Here is a 19,801-nt window from a genome sequence, read left to right as displayed (position 1 = left end):
TACCGGACCTTTTTTCGGTTTCCGCCCGTCTCGAACTTACTTTTTCTTCTTTTTGGAATCGTGGAACAGTATCTTCTTTTATCCTTAGCTTCGTGTTATACCTGTTGTAAACGTCATTCCATGTTGTAGCTGGGAATTCACGAAGACTTTCCTTGAGTCGCCTCATAGCTTTTGAGCTCTTTTCATTCAAATTACTTGTGAAAGCTATAGCTGCCCAATTATCAGGTACTCGTGGTAATGTCATTCTTTCACATTGGAATCTGTACACGAACTCCCTAAGCAATTCTGAGTCTCCTTGCTTGATCTTGAAAATATCTTCTATTCTTTTTTCGACCTTTTGAGCTCCCGAGTGTGCTTTGATGAAAGAATCTGCAAGCTCAGCAAAAGAATTTATAGAATTTTCGGGTAAAACAGAATACCATGTTAATGCACCCTTGGTGAGTGTTTCACCGAATTTTTTGACTAATACTGATTCAATCTCCTGCTTGGTCAAGCCGTTGCCTTTTACGCCTGTTGTGAATGCAGTTACGTGGTCTCGTGGGTCTGTTGTTCCATCGTATTTTAGAATAGCAGGCATTTTGAATTTCTTTGAAATTGGGAGGGGAGCAGCACTTGGCTTCCAGGGTTGTTGCGAGTATTTATCTGTATCTATCCCTTTGATTACAGGCGGCACCCCGGGTATTTGCTCTATGCGGTCACTTTGCTTCTTGAGTTGTTTCTACAATGTTAATACTAAATTTTGTAAATCAGAATTAACTAAGTTACCTGGTTCTCCCTCCTGTGATTCGCTGGAGGTTCCACCGCTACCTGAATTAACAAGCCCGGAACGAGGGTTCTCCAAAGTGTTGTTATTTGGAGTGGGTGTGGGTGGTGCAGCAGGTAACTGGCTAGCAAAAGCCTCAAGAGCTTTATTGACCTGTGCAGCAATTAGTTTCTGCAAAGCTTCATTGATAGCTTCAACATTTTCAAATTGAGCGTTTCCATTTGTATGAGATCCATCATAAGAGCTTTCACGAGATCGCCGAGGAGAGCCTTGTGGAGAAGGGACCGGGGTTTGATTACCCTGTGGATTTCCCTGAAGTTGTTGGTTTCCTTGAATGTTGTCATTGTTGTTCGACATGGTTGATACAACAAGGAAAGTTAAGCTAAAAGAGGATAGATTATCAGATTCCCGGTAACGGAACCAATTTGTTTAACCAAAAAATGGGATTTCGGTCAAAGCTTTAATTTAGAAGAACTCGGGTTACTGATAATCAAAAGAATATATGAAAGAAAGTAATTTGGCTAGCAATAATATAATCAGAAGAAAAACAAGTAAATCGGTATCTTTAGATATTTTTTGTGTCCCTACAATTGATCTGTTCTCTCCCTTTTATAGCTACTTTGGAGATATGTGTTTTGACTTTGTCATAATAAGGTCATTATGGACAATTAAAGACATTAAATGCTACGTTACATAATCATTGCATTTAATACAGATTCTCTAACGTTTTTAGTATTTAAAGCTCATTAAATATTGTATTTGTACTCCCATGTAGTGTCAGATTCATTCCCCTTGAATCTTGGACTCAAATAAGTACGAGCGCTGAGTCTTTTGGATAACCGCTCGTGTCTCTTCCTTTGCCTTTATTCGTATCTGTTGCAACTCGTGCCTCTTTGCCAGTTGTAACTCTTTGATCAGTTTATGTGTCATGACACGTTATCTTTACACCACTTTAATATGTAAACTCAAGTTTTCCCAATACAATTTGGACTGACATGGATGTGTTTGCATTTAATTTATTTCGGCATAGAATCAAAAATTTCTTAGTTAAGTAACTTTTTAAACCAGTTGGGAATTGGGATTATGCTTAAGGCTAAGTGAAAAGACTAGAGAGGCAAAATACCATAGAATTAAGAGTAAATTTCGGACCATCTATCAAGAATTTGTTAAGTATTCGTTGTGTTTCTATATTGGGAAAGCATTTCTAAAGTTAGTGTGGTCCTAGATAATGAAAACTTAACTAATTTAGCTAACAATATGTATGGTGTTTTCAATAAGGTTTTTGTAGTCAATTTATTGTGTGCTGGCTTTGCTGCTTATGGTCAGGGTCCCCACCATAAGTTGTGTAAAGACTGGACTTCAGAAAGATGCCTTGACCTAAATCTTTGGGAAGAGAGGAGCCTTAACCTAAGTTTTGAGAAGAGAGATACTTTAACCTTAACCTTTGGGAAAGTTTCTAAAGAAATTGCCTTTTCTCCCCTTGTTTTCTTTTTTCTTTACTTTTTGAGAGGGGGTGGGGGTGGGGGTGGGGGTGGGGGGTTGACTCGGAGTTGGTCATCCAACTTAACTCTATTTTACATTAAAAGTCATTTTTTGTAACCAAAAAATATCTAAAATGTGTATATATCACATAAATATAGAAAACATAGGGAAAATATTAAATGCAATCCCGAAAAACACAATAAACTGGTACTCCCTCCGATAAAATAAGTAATCTTTTAGTTGTTTTCACACAGATTAAGAAATTCATCTTTTAATATTAATTAGCAATGAAATTGACCATTTAACCTTTACTATCTCTTCACATAAACACTTCTAATACATACTCCAACACTATTTACTCCAAGGGCAATGTAGGAAAAAATTAATTCATTCTTGAAATCTAAAAAATAATTATTTATTTTAGACCATAAAAAAAGGTTAAGAGTAACATATATAGATTTTGTCCTGTTAGGTTGTGTACTCGCACTAGCAACTTACTTTACATAATGTATAACATCCACGCGACACCACTCGGAAAAAATATAAATCAATATTCCATCTTGTTCACATTTGGGTTTAGTTTTCTTTCCCAAGGCCGAATAGGGGCCACAAAAAAGTTTTTTTTAAAAAAAATATGCATACACTTTGAATTCAGATAAAGTTGTAAGTTATAAAATTCAAATTAATATCATTATTTTACAGATTTAAAATGAGAATCGAATGGGTAAAAAGCTCCCTTTTATTATCCTGTAATCCTCTTACTCTCCGTTATGCAATGGACTAGAATTATGTAAGTTAAAGTTCATCTTTCACTCAAGGAATATAGTATCGCCTTTTAATCTTGAAAAAATAGATGTTTTATACCAAAGAGAGAACAACAACAAGCTGTTTTCGATAGACCCTTGGCTCCCTCCCTCCAAGAGCTTCCCACCTTGCTCTTGGGGTGACTCGAACTCACAATCTCTTGGCTGGAAGTGTAGCCTTCAACTTTCAAGTCAATTTGTTATTTGCTTGCTTCCACAAAACAAAGTGAAGAGAAAGCATAGAATTTGCACAATGAACACACTGTGATTAAATATAATGTACATAAACAATATAGATAACAATAGAAAGAGGTAAAGCAAAAAAGGATGACCATTTGTTTTGGACATCCTCAATGACAGGGAGAGATTGACTTAAAACTAGAAATAGTGATACAACTTCCTACTACTGAATCTTTATCAGAATCTGAGAAGGAAACTTATGCACACTTGAACTAAGGAAATATCCACAATTTGCTAGATGCTGCTGTTTGATCGAGATGAGCCGCCATTCCGGCTACTTAAACTTGAGTGATCCTTCTTCCACATGGCCTCGAAATTTTGAAAACATTTCAATGGTCTAACCTGCATAGAGCAACATATAGAGGATGAAAAGAGAGATCTATGCTTAACTCAGAATTATTAAAATGGGCATTGAAGTAGCAACAGAACTATATTTCCGAAACACAACACAGGCCATTACTGAGATTAAATAACCGTTAAGCCTAAGAAAAGATAGTGTAATCAGCAGAAAACCTAAGAGAGACTCTAATCAATCAGAACATGAACATGTTATTATCTGCCAATTCTATGCATTTATTATCTGCTACACACTTCTTGAAGCATGGGCAGGTGAACGGAATGTATAGGAACTACTTAGTACTTACCCAATCACTGACGCTCAAGTGATTGGGTAATACATCTCTGTTTGACTAGAACTTGGCAAATAGTTTATCTCATTGACCCGAAATATGAAAGTTCAAAATACATATGCACTGAACACCACCTACGCGCATAGAGATGGTATAAAAGAGTATGATGACTGAAGGGTTTACCTTCCAACGCCTTTTGTGGCCAAATTTGTTGTAGATAGACTCAAGCCTTGGGATAATTTGCTTGAAAGTTGGACGCAGGTCCGGCTTCTCATTCCAACACTCTTCAATCAGCCTGGAAAACCCAAAATCAGCTCTGATTTTCAGCAGTACTAACAACAGTTGAGTGATGATTTTATCACCGTAAAAATCATTTTAGATCCTCCACAAAGTTTCACACAGGGAAAGGATAGTCATTTCACCCAGAAGTCGGATATATGGACCTTCGCTGTGAAAACTTTCCACGTATCACATTAAGTGCGGAGTATTATCACTTTAGCCCGCCAGAAATTATTTACATTTGGTAACCGAAAAAGTGTATAAAATTTGTATAATTTTTGTATATAACAAAAAATATACTCCCTCTGTTTCAATTTATGTGAACCCATTTGACTGAGCACGGAGTTTAAGAAAAAAGAGAAAATTTTTGAACTTGAGGTGTGAAATGAGGCACATATATTTTGTGTGGCTATAAATCATTGCGTAAAGGTAAATTATTTCCAAATGCACTACTACTACTACTGCACTACTACTACTACTACTACTGAGAAACTAATAGAAAACTTACTCAGTCCATGGGCATAAAACTTCCCTGGAGCTTTAAAAGGAGGACGCTACTACTACTACTACTACTACTACTACTACAGAGAAACTAATAGAAAACTTACTCTCTCAGTCCATGGGCATAAAACTTCCCTGGAGCTTTAAAAGGAGGACGTTCCTTGGCAGCATAGCATTTAGCTACTTCATTTTCTATCTTCGCATGGAAAGGAGGGCAGCCTTCAATCATCTACAATACAAGCCAGCACAATTATCAAAATTCTAACCTATTAGCGGAAACAAAAATAGCAAATATGCACATCCTTGACTTATGAAAGTCCATCAGGCACAATTTAGAAGTTTTAGCTGATATTCAGTATCATAGACCAGATAAAAACTATAATAATCAATGTGTTGCAGCATAAAATGATTTGTCTACATGGCAGAAAATAAAATTCGCATGAGATAGTTGTTCTTTCGAGTTCCCCTCATCAAATAGTTATACTGTCTCCAAATAACAACAAATTGCATTCTAACAACCAATTTTAATAACTCTCCTTTAAGCTAGGAAGAGTTCACTAAAGAGATTATTTTTTAAAAGGAAAACTAATTACATTGCTTGTTTATTGCATCACAGTAAATCTCCTCTTGATGGTATTGCATGGGAAGAACGTTAAAAAGAAACTATATTAAGGATTATACAAGGTCAAAGTCATGAAGGAAAAGGCGATCAAATTAAAAGTCAGAAGGATATGTGCTATCTCAATTATGTGCAAGGCTTTATTTTCTCTTTCGTGAGCCAGAGCGGTGCAGAAGAATGCCTTCATTGATCAAAAGTACATACAAAACCTACAGTGTCTCTCTAAACAGGAAAAAGACCCAATACTGACCATCAACTATCAACCCCTTCCCCCACATGTTTCTCGCAATAATGGCAACTCCCTTCAGAATGAGCGTGTTAATCAAGATAAATGCATTCGAACTTTTATATTTTATACATATCGTCCGTATCCACGATGAATGAACAAAAAAAGCTGTCCTTTCTTACATCCTGAAACTTAAAAGGAAAAAAGAAATTGTTACCTCTTGCAAAATTAAAGCAAAGGAAAAGACATCAACTTTGGTGTCATATTCCTCATTTTTGAAAACCTCCGGAGCTACATATCGACCTATTTATTCCCAACAAAACAAAAGGCAAAGAGGAAAAGGGTTAAAGATTTCCAAGTATCCATTTTTCAGCAACATCAATCAATAGAAACAAATCAGTAGAAGCAAATTTTTGTGGCACCATGCGATGCTGCCGCAGGAATTTTACATCCATAACAAACAGTAAAAACAGTGTCAGAAATTCTGTTTGAGGCTGTTGTCAAATGTCAGCATGGATTTCCATTTGAAAAGAATCACTTTGATATCCGACAGAAGCAGTACTCACAAGAAGTGTTATCACATGTCAGAGGCTTATCTTCTTTGACCCTGTTGGTAACTTTCAGTAGCTTGCTGACTCCAAAATCAGCAACTTTCAGATGTCCAGTATCATCCCGTAAAATATTTCTGTCATATCAATTAAAATATTAAAACATTAAGCTGAAGGAACTCAATTTTTTAAGGAGGAAAGCTTCAAAGTTGAGACTAGTCAACAAAAACTTGGATAGGAATTGGCATTCACAAATGGAGTCAAAGGAGACCTAACCAAAGGGGAAAACTCACGAAGGCTCTAGGTCACGATGAATAATTGCTTCAGGTCTAATTTCATGTAGATAGTTCAGTCCCCTGCAGCCATATAAGATACAAGTGTTAGAACCATATTCTACTTACGTACGTCATGCTGGCAGGGATATCAAAGGCAAGCTTCAACTCTGTATGAATGGGAACAGTATGTTCTATTTGAGTAACTAACAAACATGAGCTGATTGGAAAGAAATAAATATAATCAAATGATTCACATGCCTAGCAGCTGGGGGAATTCATATGAAATTTGGAAATCTGAATATTAATGGAACTGTACAAGAACTTGTAAGGAGATCCTTAGTGCTCCGTTCCAATTCATTTGAGCTGTGTTGACTTTCACAGAGTTTTAAGAGTGATTCCAATGATATATTCTTTGAGAAAAGATTCCAATGATTAATATATTTTTGTTTCATACATATATGTTAAATGGTAGGAGGAAATGAAATGGGTGTAAAGATATCATGCATATTTGAAATAACACAGGGTACTAAGGTTGTAGTAATGGAATTCTTAGAATTTGGTTAATTTTTCTGTTATAGGAGAGGTTATAAGTTTTAGCTAGGACGTTGAAAGCAGGTAAGAAAAGTGGGAGGTAGAGAGTAATATCAAATGATGTTTACCACTTTTCAATTTCGAAAGAGTGGCACTAAGGGCAGAATATGTGCTTGCAACCATCCAAAGTTGGAAGAGAAGAATTATGACCAAGAGTAACTTTTTCATGCCAATTTTGTCTGAATGCAAAAGCAAACAGTGTTTCTCAATATTTTTTTTTCTCTTTTTTGTTTAATAAATACATCCTATTTGAGGTAACTAGGGTCTGATTAAAGCTAAATGCAGAAAAAATGAGCTATGCAGGCCACTACAATATTAGTCAGCAGATAGCCCACAATTGTAGAAAATGTGGCATGTTCAATAACAAGTATGATCTTCTCTTTTATTGTATGTATTTTCTCTTCTTCTCTCTCCATATTTTGTGGATAAGAAAACACTAGATGGGATCTTTAGAAACACAATAGACGTAATAACTAACTCAATCATAAGATTCATAACAAATTACCAGATGCATTAAGCAGTTAATTTACTCAAAAGTATAATCAACAGCAGTCCGATATCTTGCTTTGCCTCCCAAAGAGTGCTAACTTTTTTGAAATTAAGAAAGATGCAAGTTATTATGGATTCAAATGTTACTCCAGATAGTTCCCTAGGTTCCAGATATTTATACTATTGGCCTTGTAATTAGGTAGTGAGTTTATAACATTAGCTAATAGCAGAGGGTGGCTTGTGAACCTTGCGATGTCCATTGCAAATCTGATAGCTTTGGTTGGTCTAAGAGGTCCTTCTTTCGTCAAATATGCATGGAGATCACCCTGGTAATATATAGCCATGAAAAAGATAATTAGTAATAAGGGAATTGCGTTTGCAAGAAAACAACAAAATGGAGAAAGGAATCAACTAAGACAAATCGGTTGAATAACTGAAAAGTTCACTGTCTAGTGAAATATTCTGAAACATAACCATGCACGCCACAACAAGTTTAGATAAAGCAAAAACAAGAGAGTAAATTTGGGACTACTTTTGGTAAGTATTCTGTCACTATCATCATCGGGCTACTTTGTGTTACAGCACCAAGAAATTGGACGACGTTTGGATGTCTTATCTTCTGGAGCAGTGCAAGTTCGTCTCTAAATGCCGTCCTGTAAAAATCCGAATATTTAGAGAATGTAATAAAATACGCGAGATATGAGGAGAGCTAAATAATGCGAAGAAGTTCTTATGGCTTTTTCGTTCTCATAATGCCATAGAAGAAATATTGATATTTTATACTCACACTTTATCCTCATCAGCAATCACATCCTCTCCGAACTTTTTAACAGCAACTTGTATTCCACGCCATGAGGCAATATGGAACGTTCCCTACAATATCTCAGGAATCATCAAAAAGATAAAAAAGCAAAAGTTTGAAGATTGGAGCGATATACTAGCCGAATATGAACAGAATCAGATGAACATTCCCAGATTTTTCAAACATACCACATCAATCAGACGATTTCTAATGAAAGAAACAATGAAGAAGATCAACTTATCCCTAGCAACTGAGCAGCTTTCATCAGATCAAGCAAAGATGTGTCAGCTACATTTGGTATCCGTTAGTGATCTTACCTCATAAATGCTTCATTTTCATTTCTTTTCTCCCCTTTTATTTATTTTTTTGGTGCTATAGTCTGGGCCTGCACCTCAGCTAGTCTACCAGCCTAAAGTCAAAGTTTAATAGGAGACCTAAGTTTTTAAAAGAAAGTTATAAGATATGTTTTTATTTGAAATCTATTCTTCTAACTTTTTGAGACATAAAGTTGTTAATAATTGTTTTTATAATTGATTTTCTCTAATAATTCTTGCTCGATTGATAATATAGCCAACCTATCTAATCTTTTTTGAGATATTGTTGATCTTAGATAAGATTTTACAAAGCAATATAAGTATAGAACTATTGGAAGCTTAAAAGTATTGTTGAACACTTGAACTAGTGAAATCTTGGAGAAAGAAGTGAGTAAGAATATCAAAGAGAAACACAAAATATACGTAGGGTTTTCTGAAATATGAAGAGGTTGGGAAAAAAAAAGATTGACTTATACAAATTAAGGAAGAGAGAGCAAATTTTTTAATGAAGGAGTAAAAAGGAAAAACTAAAAGTTATGAAAACTATTCATCTACACATTTTTTAGCAAGTCAAATTATTATTTATTTATATATCTAAAAAGTTTGCTTTCCTTTATATTAAAAACTCTAGTTTTGTATTAAAAATACTAAATATTATTTTTTAAATACCTATGAACCTATTATTTTTTAAAATAGGGTCCTCTAAATTAGGGGGCCTAAGGCACATGCCTTACTCTACATAAGGTTGGAGCCGGCCATGCGTGGTCACCTCCAACAATCTACCTACCAAGGTTAGAGCAAATGGACTTGCACTGAGCATTAAACTGGGAATTCGAACCTAGGATATCTTGGTTTTTCTCCGTTGCCTCAACTATAAGCCATCTCCTTGGGGTCTTACCTATAAAACCTTTTGTCTTTATTCCTGTCCCATTAATCAACTCTTCAGTGGATCTATCAGACTATGGATGTACATGGGGCCAAAGTTGCTCAATGAAAGAAATAAGGACCTCACCTCTAAAAGTTTGATAGTTCTAAATTCTTTTATCATGCAACTGTGGTCCTAATGATCTATCGTTGTATTAGCATAATATTAAAATCTGAGGTGCCTACTCAATTTAGTTGGGAATGTTCCAAGATAATAGGTTAACAGACAGTATTTTGTAAGGAAAATCACCGTACCTAGCCCATTGAAAATAGCTAATTCTTTTAAAAACGAGAAACCCCCGAGGGCCATTGGCGCACGATTTGACGCTCGGGAGATAATGGGTCCTCCTTTACCCTTCTCCACTTAAATACTATGCTTTTGTCCACAACAAGGTTTTGAAACCCGACGTGTGCCTGATCCACACATCACGTGTTGCGCTCTTACCACTAGACCAACGCCTTGAAGACAAATAACTAATTACCAATCAAATTTATCTAAATGTTATCATTTAACTGTTCACAATCCATGCAACAATGATAGATCCCTATTCTGTAGCTAATAATTATGTAGCTTTTCTCTTTCGCATCTTATATACATGTTCTGCTATCTCCTTCTTTTGGACAATGTTCATTTGGAGGGTTGGATAGCAGAGTTAAAAGGTGCCGAGAATGGTTTGTTACTTTTTCTTATGATCCTCCATTCTCCCTCCTCTTTTCGTCCCTTCTCAGTCATGTACCGTACTCATACTCTGAATTCCAATTTAGATTACATTAATACATTCAGTTTGCTTTACCTGATCGTCTAAGGTGTGGAACCCCTCAACAATAGGCAAGCCACGCAATATAGAGTGTGGAAAACTAGAAAAGCAATTTCAACATTAGAAACTTCTTAGTAGAATAGTTCAATCATCCATTACAGGACTGATACTCGTTGGAGGCTCAAGTTAACATTTCTCATTTGACATCTGCGTTTAGGCACCTCGTCTCACCTGTATGCTGCTTGTAACTGGAACTATTTTTATTTAACTTTCTTGATAACTTTGTAGCTGGTTTGTTTTCTAGGTGCAGCAGCCGCAGTCGAGCCTTATGCAGCTGTCACACAGGTGACTGACCCTTCTATGAAGTGCAATATAATAAGTCTATAGCTTGAGACACATAACATTCACAACTCAAAAACAAGGTAATTTCCTGGACTTGTCGGGCTACTATGACACATCAATGCAAATTTATAACAAGTATCTATATATGTTACTACCAGAACCCATACCAGATTACTTAAAGACAAAGATATTACCGAAAAAGACCAGTACACCGCCAAAAATTAAAGCAAAAATAAGAGAAAGGAAAAGAGAAAAGCATTGCAATGTGTAGACTCTGGCAGAGAGGCATGGCGAACCCCCTAAAATAAAAAACAAAATTCTGCTGGTCACCAGACTAAAACCAAAATATTTACCTTGGTCAATTCAACGCTGTTTGTGAAATCAAGTTCTTTAGCATCAATCTCATATTCTGGAACTTCACGTGAATTATTGACATGCATGGGTGCCATCTGGATGGGAATTTTATTTTGCCAAAACAAAGTTAGACAGCAATAAAGCCAAGCGAATTCTTCTATCGAAACAAAGTTTTTCTTTCTTAATTTATTTGTTAATTACTTGATGAGTAAATAGAACGGAAAGTAAAACTTACAGGAGGTTTGGCACCATGTTCCTCCAGTAACTTGATCACATGATGATTTTTATAATGTATTGCATCTCCAAGAGGCTGTTCAACCAAATATCACATTGGTGCAGAACGTATTGATCAATAGGAAAAGCGGGATATTTGTTTTTTAAGTTTTAGATGGAAACATTGTGTCATGAATAATTTGAGGAGTCAAAAAACGCAGGTGATTGATTCATGAAAATGCTATTGTCATTTTTACTCTTCCCTCAATGCAAAAGGGAGTTGTAAGTAAAACAACTGGGAGCTGCAATTCTCAGGTCTACTGAAATTGTACAGATATTATGACCTACAAATCATTTGTACACAAGTATAACAACTGTCGTTCTAAAAGAATAACAATGAAGTGATGCCTAAGAAAATTGAAGTAGCTCTAGAGAATCTAGCAGTCTGTACAAGATGGGAATGAGGAACTCAGACCAGGAGAAGAAACTAATAAAAGCTGAGGTTCTCTAAATCAGATCAAACCCCGAATGTAATTTTAATCTTTGCAGAAATCATTAGCAAATAAACTTCATAATGTACACAACTCATTTGATAAAAGTAGATTTTATTTTCAAGACATCTTTTTAATAACTGAATCATTTCCGCAAATAATTGTTATGTATAGAATAATGAGGAGCTAGAAGACTCAAGCTTGCTTAAAGATTCAAATCTAACCAATGTGTAAACTGTTTAAGTCAAAAACACTTTGGCTACCAGCTCCTTGACGATCAATTTGAAGTTCCTCGAACGTTACAAACATAACATGCATATAAAACAACTCTTTCATTTCACTGCATATTTGTGTGAAATGACATAGAGCTTCTTAAAGAAAGAAAAAAGCTGTCAAGTCTTCATATGTAAACCTTATTGTGGTTTTGGAGACTAAAAGTATAAAAATAACTTTAGGACGGTAGACATTGATCATATAAACGAAAAGACTATAATAGCTCGTCATACAATTGCTTTCTCCTCTCACAAGGAACAGATATCATGTGAGCTTTAGAACCCTTGAAATATCTTAAGTTGATATAGTTCCTTATTTTACAATATTCACATGACATATATGGGTACTAACATCCACCAAGGCCTTTTTTAGTATAAGTTCTTCACCATATTGTGCCATTTAACAAAGCAAACTACCATAAAGGCAAGATGAGGCAAATGGAAGGGCAAATATTACTCATCAAGCAAAATGCCGGCGAAAGTACCATCAATCGATCAAGTGTGCATTTGATTAATACATATCAATGTAAACAGAACGAACAAAGGGCAACAACACATGCCATCTGAGGATTACCTCAAGCCCACAATTATCTGGAATAAATTTGGAAAGAAAAACCAAGTCACAAATATTCAACATCACATACACATCTTTCTGATAGCTTAAGAAAATCCTATTTCACCAATAAAGATACATTCACAGACTTTTTCCCGAAAAAATGATGATACTAACAAACAATAGAAAATCATATTCTTAATCAGACATACTATAGCAATCAGTAGTAATAACAGAAATTTTAAGCTAATTAAACTAGTTCATGAGATATACCGTGCTTCCCCATCGATCTTTGGGATCAATTTCAGCCCCATTATCGAGCAACAGCTTCACAACATCACTGTAACCTTGGCAAGCAGCAACATGCAGTGCAGTCCTCTCATCGATGTCTCGAAAGTTTACATTAGTCCCTAACTCCAAAAGCTCCTTGATCCCCTCTATATCACCCTCATTAGCTGAATACATCAACCTGATCTTTGGATCAATATCTACAACACCACCTTCTTCTCCATCTTCACTCTCAATTTCCACTGCCACCTCAACCCCCTTTTCCGGTGCAAGGGACGATTGCTTACCCAATGGGAATCTTACCGGTTCCATTTCTAGATCAGGATTCATCCAACAACTAATTTGCTTAAAACCCCTTTGAAGATCTACAATCACTCTACTTAACAAGCCTACTGAAACATGAATTTGACTTTAAAACAGTAAAGAATAAATAATGCAGCTTCAGAAGCTTAAAAGAATCAAAAAAGACTAAAGCTTTTTATTTCATGATTCAAAATTTAGCAAAAGGTATTAGCAAAACCTATTGCTTCAAACTAAAGCCTTTTCAAGAATCCAAAATCGGCAAAAGGGTAGCCTCCAAACTTATTGCTTCACTACAATTTTTGAATCAGAGGTAAATAATTTTGAAAACAATCAGAAAAGGGAAGGAAAAAAAAATTGAACTTTTGATTAAAGGAAAAGACACAGAAACTTAGGAAAATTTAGCAATTTTAAGAAGAAACGTTTAAAATGAGAATTTGCTTAAAATGAGGGCTTTTAAAAGGATAACAATGTGATGATTTTGAGAGTTTCAGAGGGTTTTAGGAAAGTGAAAAAAGTTAGACGTCAAGAGGGGGTTTGGTAAACGTTGACAACTGGAAATAAGGAAGAAGGAGGCGCATGGTATTCACGCGTCGATGGACGCGATTGGTGGAGAATCTAATTTTACGCGCAAGTTGGTCGGAAAGGAAGTTAAACCAACTGTAACGGACGTGGGTCAGTATGTAATTTCATCTAAATATTGGAGTTTTTTGTCGACAATCATTATTCATAGGGGTTTTTATTCAAACTGTAGCACGTTTGGCCAAATTTATGGAAAATTAGGAGTGCATTTATGGTGTTTGGTCAAACTTAGCTCTTTGCATTTTATTGTTAAGTTAGCCAATTTGGTTCTTGATTATCTGGAATTTTATCTCTTTGAGTTAGATTTGGATCATATTAAACAAGATGACAGCTGACCTTTTCTTTGATTGCCTTGAGAACAAAGGAATGCTTGACCTCAACATGATCTTATGTTGAAACCCACAAATTTCGTAGGAAGAATTCTTGAATTTCAATTCAATTATGACTTTGATTAATTCTTTTCCTATATAATTAGTACTTAAACTCCATATATAAGGATGACATATTAGTTAGTTATAACTTATAAGTATTTAAAATTGGACCATTTTGAGGATTGACTTGTAATTTAGAAACTGAACTATCATCTATATATAAAGAAGTATGTACCTATTGTTAATTTTCTATGAACAACTCGTTTTCGAAATCCCAATCAAACTTTTATAATGAGTTTAAGTTTTGTGCACGTCGGTGTGTAAAACCTTTTACACCATCACGTAATTTCAAAGGTAGTCACATTAATTGTACTTTTTCTTTGTTGAGTATTAATTTTAAAAATATATATTTTAAGACAAGTCCAATCCTAGCTGTACCAAAATAATCTCCTAGTTCTATCGAAGATTTTTAAAATATGTGGTCTTAAAAGTTTAATGGGTAAAAGATTTATGGTGTCATGATATTTGTGTGGCTATAAAAGCTTCTCATTAAGGATAAAGTAGGTAAAAAAAAATTAAAGTTAAGTTATTTCCAACTATGGTAAGCAACCTCCACTTCCACTTCCAACTAAGAGGTTGTGAGTTCGAGTCTCCCCAAGAGCAAGGTGGAAAGTTCTTGGACGAAGGATGCCGAGAGTCTATTGGAAACAGTCTCTCTACCCTAGGGTAGGGGTAAGGTCTGCGTACACACTACCCTCCCCAGATCCCCACTAAGTGGGATTATACTGGGTTGTTATTGTTGTTGTTATTTCCAACTATATAAATGTGTCATTCTCTTTGGAACGTGCTAACAAGGAAAATGTGTCATTTAAATTGAAAGGGGAGAATAACTAATTCTAACGCCTCAAACATTCTAATAGCATGTTTGACCAAACTTCTTCAAGTTGAAAAATGTTTTTCTTAAAATAAAAATAAAAACTTCCATTTCCAAAGTTGAAGTGTTTGGCCAAACTTTTAGGAGAAAAAAAAGTATTTTTGAGGAGAAGCAGAAGCAGTTTTAGAGAAGCAGAAAAAAACAACTTCTTCCTAGAAACACTTTTTTTTAGAAATATTTTTGAAAAAAATACACTTAGAAGCACTTTTTAAAAGGTTGATCAAATACTAATTGCTGCTTAAAAATGCTTTTCAAATTAATTAGTCAAACATAAAATATTTCACACCAAAAATACTTTTAAAAAAAATCTCAAAATAAATTAATTTTTCCAATTTAGCCAAACAGATAATCTTGGACATTCTGGACTTGCGAGCTCCTTCACGCTGTGGGTGCTCGAACTTATTAAGATTTTTCTCTAGTTTACGGTTTGCATCCAAAGTTTTTAGTATATCTGAAAATGCCACCATGATGTGCTCAATTCTTCTGTTCTTTTTCGGTTGTTGGGAATGGCTTTAATTACTAATTGAAATTTTTTATCTCTGAATATATTTAGTGCAAATAATTGTAAAGTTGAAATCCTCATTTTTACAATTTTTTAACATAGAAGCTTTCAGTGATCAAGAGCTAACTAGATTTGGCAGTATAATGGTTTATTGAATATTTTTATCAAAATTCATAACCTCGATCCAGTTTATTACTTTTAATTTTTGATAAGTATGTGCGTTCACCACGGGAAATAACTCTTTACTTTTGGGAATGTCTGTGATTCTTCCTACATCCCATTCATTATGACCATTACCAGTTCCCTCAGAAAGTAACTATGCCTTAGTTCCCTGAATAGTAGTAGAACTTCTATTCTATAGATGACATAGTTTCATAATCATTCGATATTCTATGAGTTTCAGTTATGACAAATCAACTTATTATGAGTACCCATCTCAGTCTAATCCTATTCACTATTCCAGTATCATGTAACCCAGTATGGCTCATTATTTCAGTATCATGTACTGCAGCATGATTCTCAGTTCCTAATTGTTATATTCTTGAAAGTTGAACACTTGTATTTGGGCCTGAGGCCGCAGTTTAATATTCAGTTAAACAGGTTGTTCATCATTCAGAAGAGGGAGTATTCATATCCTTACTTCCTTGTTCAGTTATCAGTTTATCAGCTAGCAGTTCAGTTCTAGTTTCAGTATTTACAATTTTTTTCTTCAACTGTTTTACATACCAGTGCAATTCAAATGTACTGACGTCCCTTTTGCCCGGGGCCTGCATCTCGCGATGCAGGTAACGATTTTCAGGTTGACGATTCTACTTGCTAGGACATCTCGTATCAGCTATTGGTGAGCCCCAGTCTTTCGGGGCCTTATCTCTCTTTTGTTTTAGTCATTATAGTATTTCAGTTAATAAGGTATACCGGGGACCTTGTCCCGGTAAACAGTTAGCATTTTCAGTGTTCTTTAGAGGCATCGTAGACTATGACCCAGTCAGTCAGATATTAGCAGGCTTTCATGTGTTAGCCTTGTCAGCTACTTGTTTATACTTGCAGACCTTTTAGTATTTTCCGCATCTATGATATTTCAGTCAGACTCTTTAGTAGATTATCATGTTTTATATTTACCTCTAGCTCATAGTTATATCACACGTTGATCCAGCCATACAGTTGGCTCGCTCTGTCACATACAGTCAGTCACCGAATGTCGTGTTACGCCCAGACCATGGTTCGGGGCGTGACAAAGCTTGGTATCAGAGCCCTAGGTTCAAGAGTCCTAGGGAGTCTATGAAGCCGTGTCCAGTGGGGTCTTTTTTATGTGTGTGTGCGCGCCACACATGTAAATAGTTGACCACCAAGATATCTAGGATTGTTCCATTTCTTTCACACTCTAGATCGTGTAGTTAGAGCTATGCTTTCAGGAATCTTTCTAACCCATGCGAATTGCGTATTTCAGAAGAATGCCTGCAAAAAGAAAGTACACCAGGAGGGCCTCAGCTGCTAGCCAGGAGGCCACAACTAACGTTGCTCAGGAGGACACTCCGGCCTAGGGGTTGCACCGGGCTCAGAGACTAGTGCTTCAGACATGGATGTTAGGGGAGCTATCCAGTTGCTCACCCAGATTGTTGCTACTCAAGCTCAAAGGCAGGGAACAAGTGATGTTCATGGTACGGGTAGTTCCAGGTCTAGTGAATTCCTCAACATGAAACCTCCCGTCTTCACAGGGTCCAAAAAGGATGAGGATCCGCAAAACTTCATTGATGAGGTTCAGAAGATATTTCGAGTGATCAATGCTACGGACACTGAGGCAGCAGAGCTTGTTGCATACCAGCTAAAGGATGTAGCCAACGCTTGGTATGAAACCTGGGAAGAGTCCCGAGGGGAGGATGCGGATCCTGCGACTTGGAAGGAGTTTGCAGATGTGTTCCTTGAGCACTTTCTACCTATTGAGGTCTTGGAAGCTAAGGCTTTAGAGTTTGAGAGACTCAAATAGAATGATATGAGTGTGACTGAGTACTACCTTAAGTTCGTCTCTGGCCAAGTATGCTCCGGAAATGGTACGTGATATGAGGGCCAGAGTTAGGCGGTTTATGTTGGGGATTTCGGATGATTTGTTTGTTGATGCTAATATAGCTGCTCAAAATAATGACATGACCATCACTAAGATGGTTGCCTTTGTTCAAGGGAACGAAGACAGGTTGAAGGAAGAAGAACGGCTATGGAGAGAGAAGGAGAGGGAATTCAACAAGAGAGTTAAGTCTGCAGGAAATTTCAACCATGGGGGATCTCAAACAGGAGGCAATCGCCAGTTTTTCAAGAAATCAAAATCAGGACCTGTTCCATCTTCAGCTAGTGCACCGGTTCAAAGGTCAAAGTTTAACAAGAAAAATCAGAATTTCAGAACAGCAGACTCACAGTCACAGGCTAGTGTGGGCTACAGAGTCCCTGGTTACCCTATTTGCAACACGTGTGGTAAGAGGAACCTAAGGTTGTGTCATTTGGGCACAAATGGTTGCTTTGGGTGTGGTCAGCAGGGTCACTTCTTGATGGATTGTCCATAGGCAAAGCAGAACAATAGAGGCAATGCAGCTCAGTCCACTAATTCAGCAGCCCATCATAACTCTCAAGCCCAACAAGGGCGCGATACAGCAAAGTCTAATAATGCAGGCGGTGGTCGAAACCGCTTGTATGCACTGGCAGACCATCAGGATACAAAGGCTCGTGGAGATGTTATCACGGGTATGCTAACAATATTCACTTTTGATGTCTATGCTCTTACAGATTCGGGGTCCACCCTATCTTATGTAATCCCATATGTTGCAAAGAAATTTGGGATAGAACCAAAAAAGTTGTGTGAACCCTTTGAAGTATCCACTCCAGTTGGAGAATCAATTATAGTAAGGTGTATCTATAGGGGATGTCCAGTCAAAGTGCATCATCATCTTACTGCAACAGACTTAGTAGAATTGGAGATGGTAGACTTTGATGTAATCATGGGCATGGATTGGTTAGAGTCCTGTTATGCCACAATGGGTTGTAGAACCAAAATAGTAAGTTTTGAATTTCCTGGTGAACCAGTCTTAGAATGGAAGGGTGGGGTAGGTTTATTTCCTATCTTAAAGCCAGAAAGATGATCTCCAAGGGATATATCTATCACGTGGTTCGAGTTAAGGATGCAGATGCTCATATCCCCACTCTCCAGTCGGTACCAATTGTAAATGAGTATCCAGAAGTGCTTCCCGAAGATCTCCCTGAAGTCCCTCCCGATAGAGAGATTGACTTTGGAATTGATCTACTTCTAGGAACTAAGCTGATATCTATTCCGCCTTACAGAATGGCTCTAGCAGAGTTGAAAGAGTTAAAAGTCCAGTTGAAAGATCTCCTAGATGAGGGATTTATAAGGCCAAGTGTCTCACCTTGGGGTGCACCGGTCTTGTTTGTCCGAAAGAAGGATGGGTCTTTGCGTATGTGCATTGACTATCATCAGTTGAATAAATTCACCATCAAGAACAAGTACCCTCTGTCACACCTCCTTTTTCCGCACCCGAGAGGGCGCAAGGGAGTTTCTTCCAATTAAAGGACAATCGAAACGGGATTGGTTTATTTATTTCAGAGTCGCCACTTGGGAGATTTAGGGTGTCCCAAGTCACCAATTTTAATCCCGAATCGAGGAAATGAATGACTCCATATTACAGTCTGCGTACCAGAAATCCGGATAAGGAATTCTGTTAACCCGGGAGAAGGTGTTAGGCATTCCCGAGTTCCGTGGTTCTAGCACGGTCGCTCAACTGTTATATTTGGCTTGATTATCTGATTTTATACGAATATGAACTTATGTGCAAATTTTAACTTTTAACCGCTTTATTATTATTGTTTTTACAAGAATGTGAACATCGCTTAAAACACGTCTTTGGACTGCGTCACATGAAATGCACCCACAATCCGGAACGCATTTTATTTGATGTTTTGAGATTTGGATTTGGGTCGCATGAAATGCACACCCGAGCTTAAGAAAGTAAATTATTAAACACGCGCCTAAAGAGACTATCGCGTTATTATTTTGCGGAGGCCGTGAAATTCGCTAAACGACCCTCCTGAATTCTAAGTAATTTTAAACAAGTATTTACTGAGGGCCCCGCAATTTGTGTTTTTATTCGGCGAGGCTCATCTCATTCTTATTTTTTAAAAGGAATTTGCAACGTCATGGACATGCATCTCGGGCCACGTCACAATCAATGTGCCCGTGACTAGAGACATATTTCGACTCCGTTGAGATTTGGATTTGGGTCACATAAATGTGCACCCGAGTTTAGGGAGATAACATTATTAAAGGCGCGCCTAAAGCAACTAGCGCATTATTATTTT

At 36.7% G+C, this 19,801-nt stretch overlaps 2 protein-coding genes across 2 annotated transcripts; one reads left to right on the top strand and one right to left on the bottom strand.

The window, feature by feature from the left end:
• Nucleotides 1-3,293: 3,293 nt before the first annotated feature.
• Nucleotides 3,294-13,589, bottom strand: LOC104248238 (serine/threonine-protein kinase 12-like). Its single transcript, XM_009804461.2, has 12 exons — nt 12,742-13,589; nt 11,175-11,249; nt 10,939-11,034; nt 8,233-8,318; nt 7,978-8,098; nt 7,692-7,771; nt 6,384-6,446; nt 6,109-6,227; nt 5,760-5,845; nt 4,805-4,926; nt 4,101-4,212; nt 3,294-3,630 (listed from the first exon to the last, which is right to left on the bottom strand). Exons 1-12 carry the CDS (start codon nt 13,084-13,086, stop codon nt 3,523-3,525), a joined length of 1,413 nt encoding a protein of 470 aa, XP_009802763.1. The 5' UTR covers nt 13,087-13,589; the 3' UTR covers nt 3,294-3,522.
• A 3,432-nt stretch (nt 13,590-17,021) lies between these two features.
• LOC138884882 (uncharacterized) lies at nt 17,022-17,429 on the top strand. Its single transcript, XM_070165746.1, has one exon. It carries the CDS (start codon nt 17,022-17,024, stop codon nt 17,427-17,429), a length of 408 nt encoding a protein of 135 aa, XP_070021847.1.
• Nucleotides 17,430-19,801: the final 2,372 nt, after the last annotated feature.

This window comes from Nicotiana sylvestris, chromosome 2 (genome assembly GCF_000393655.2).
Source record: "Nicotiana sylvestris chromosome 2, ASM39365v2, whole genome shotgun sequence".
Lineage (NCBI taxonomy): Eukaryota > Viridiplantae > Streptophyta > Magnoliopsida > Solanales > Solanaceae > Nicotiana > Nicotiana sylvestris.
This window is presented reverse-complemented; position numbering and strand designations above follow the sequence as displayed.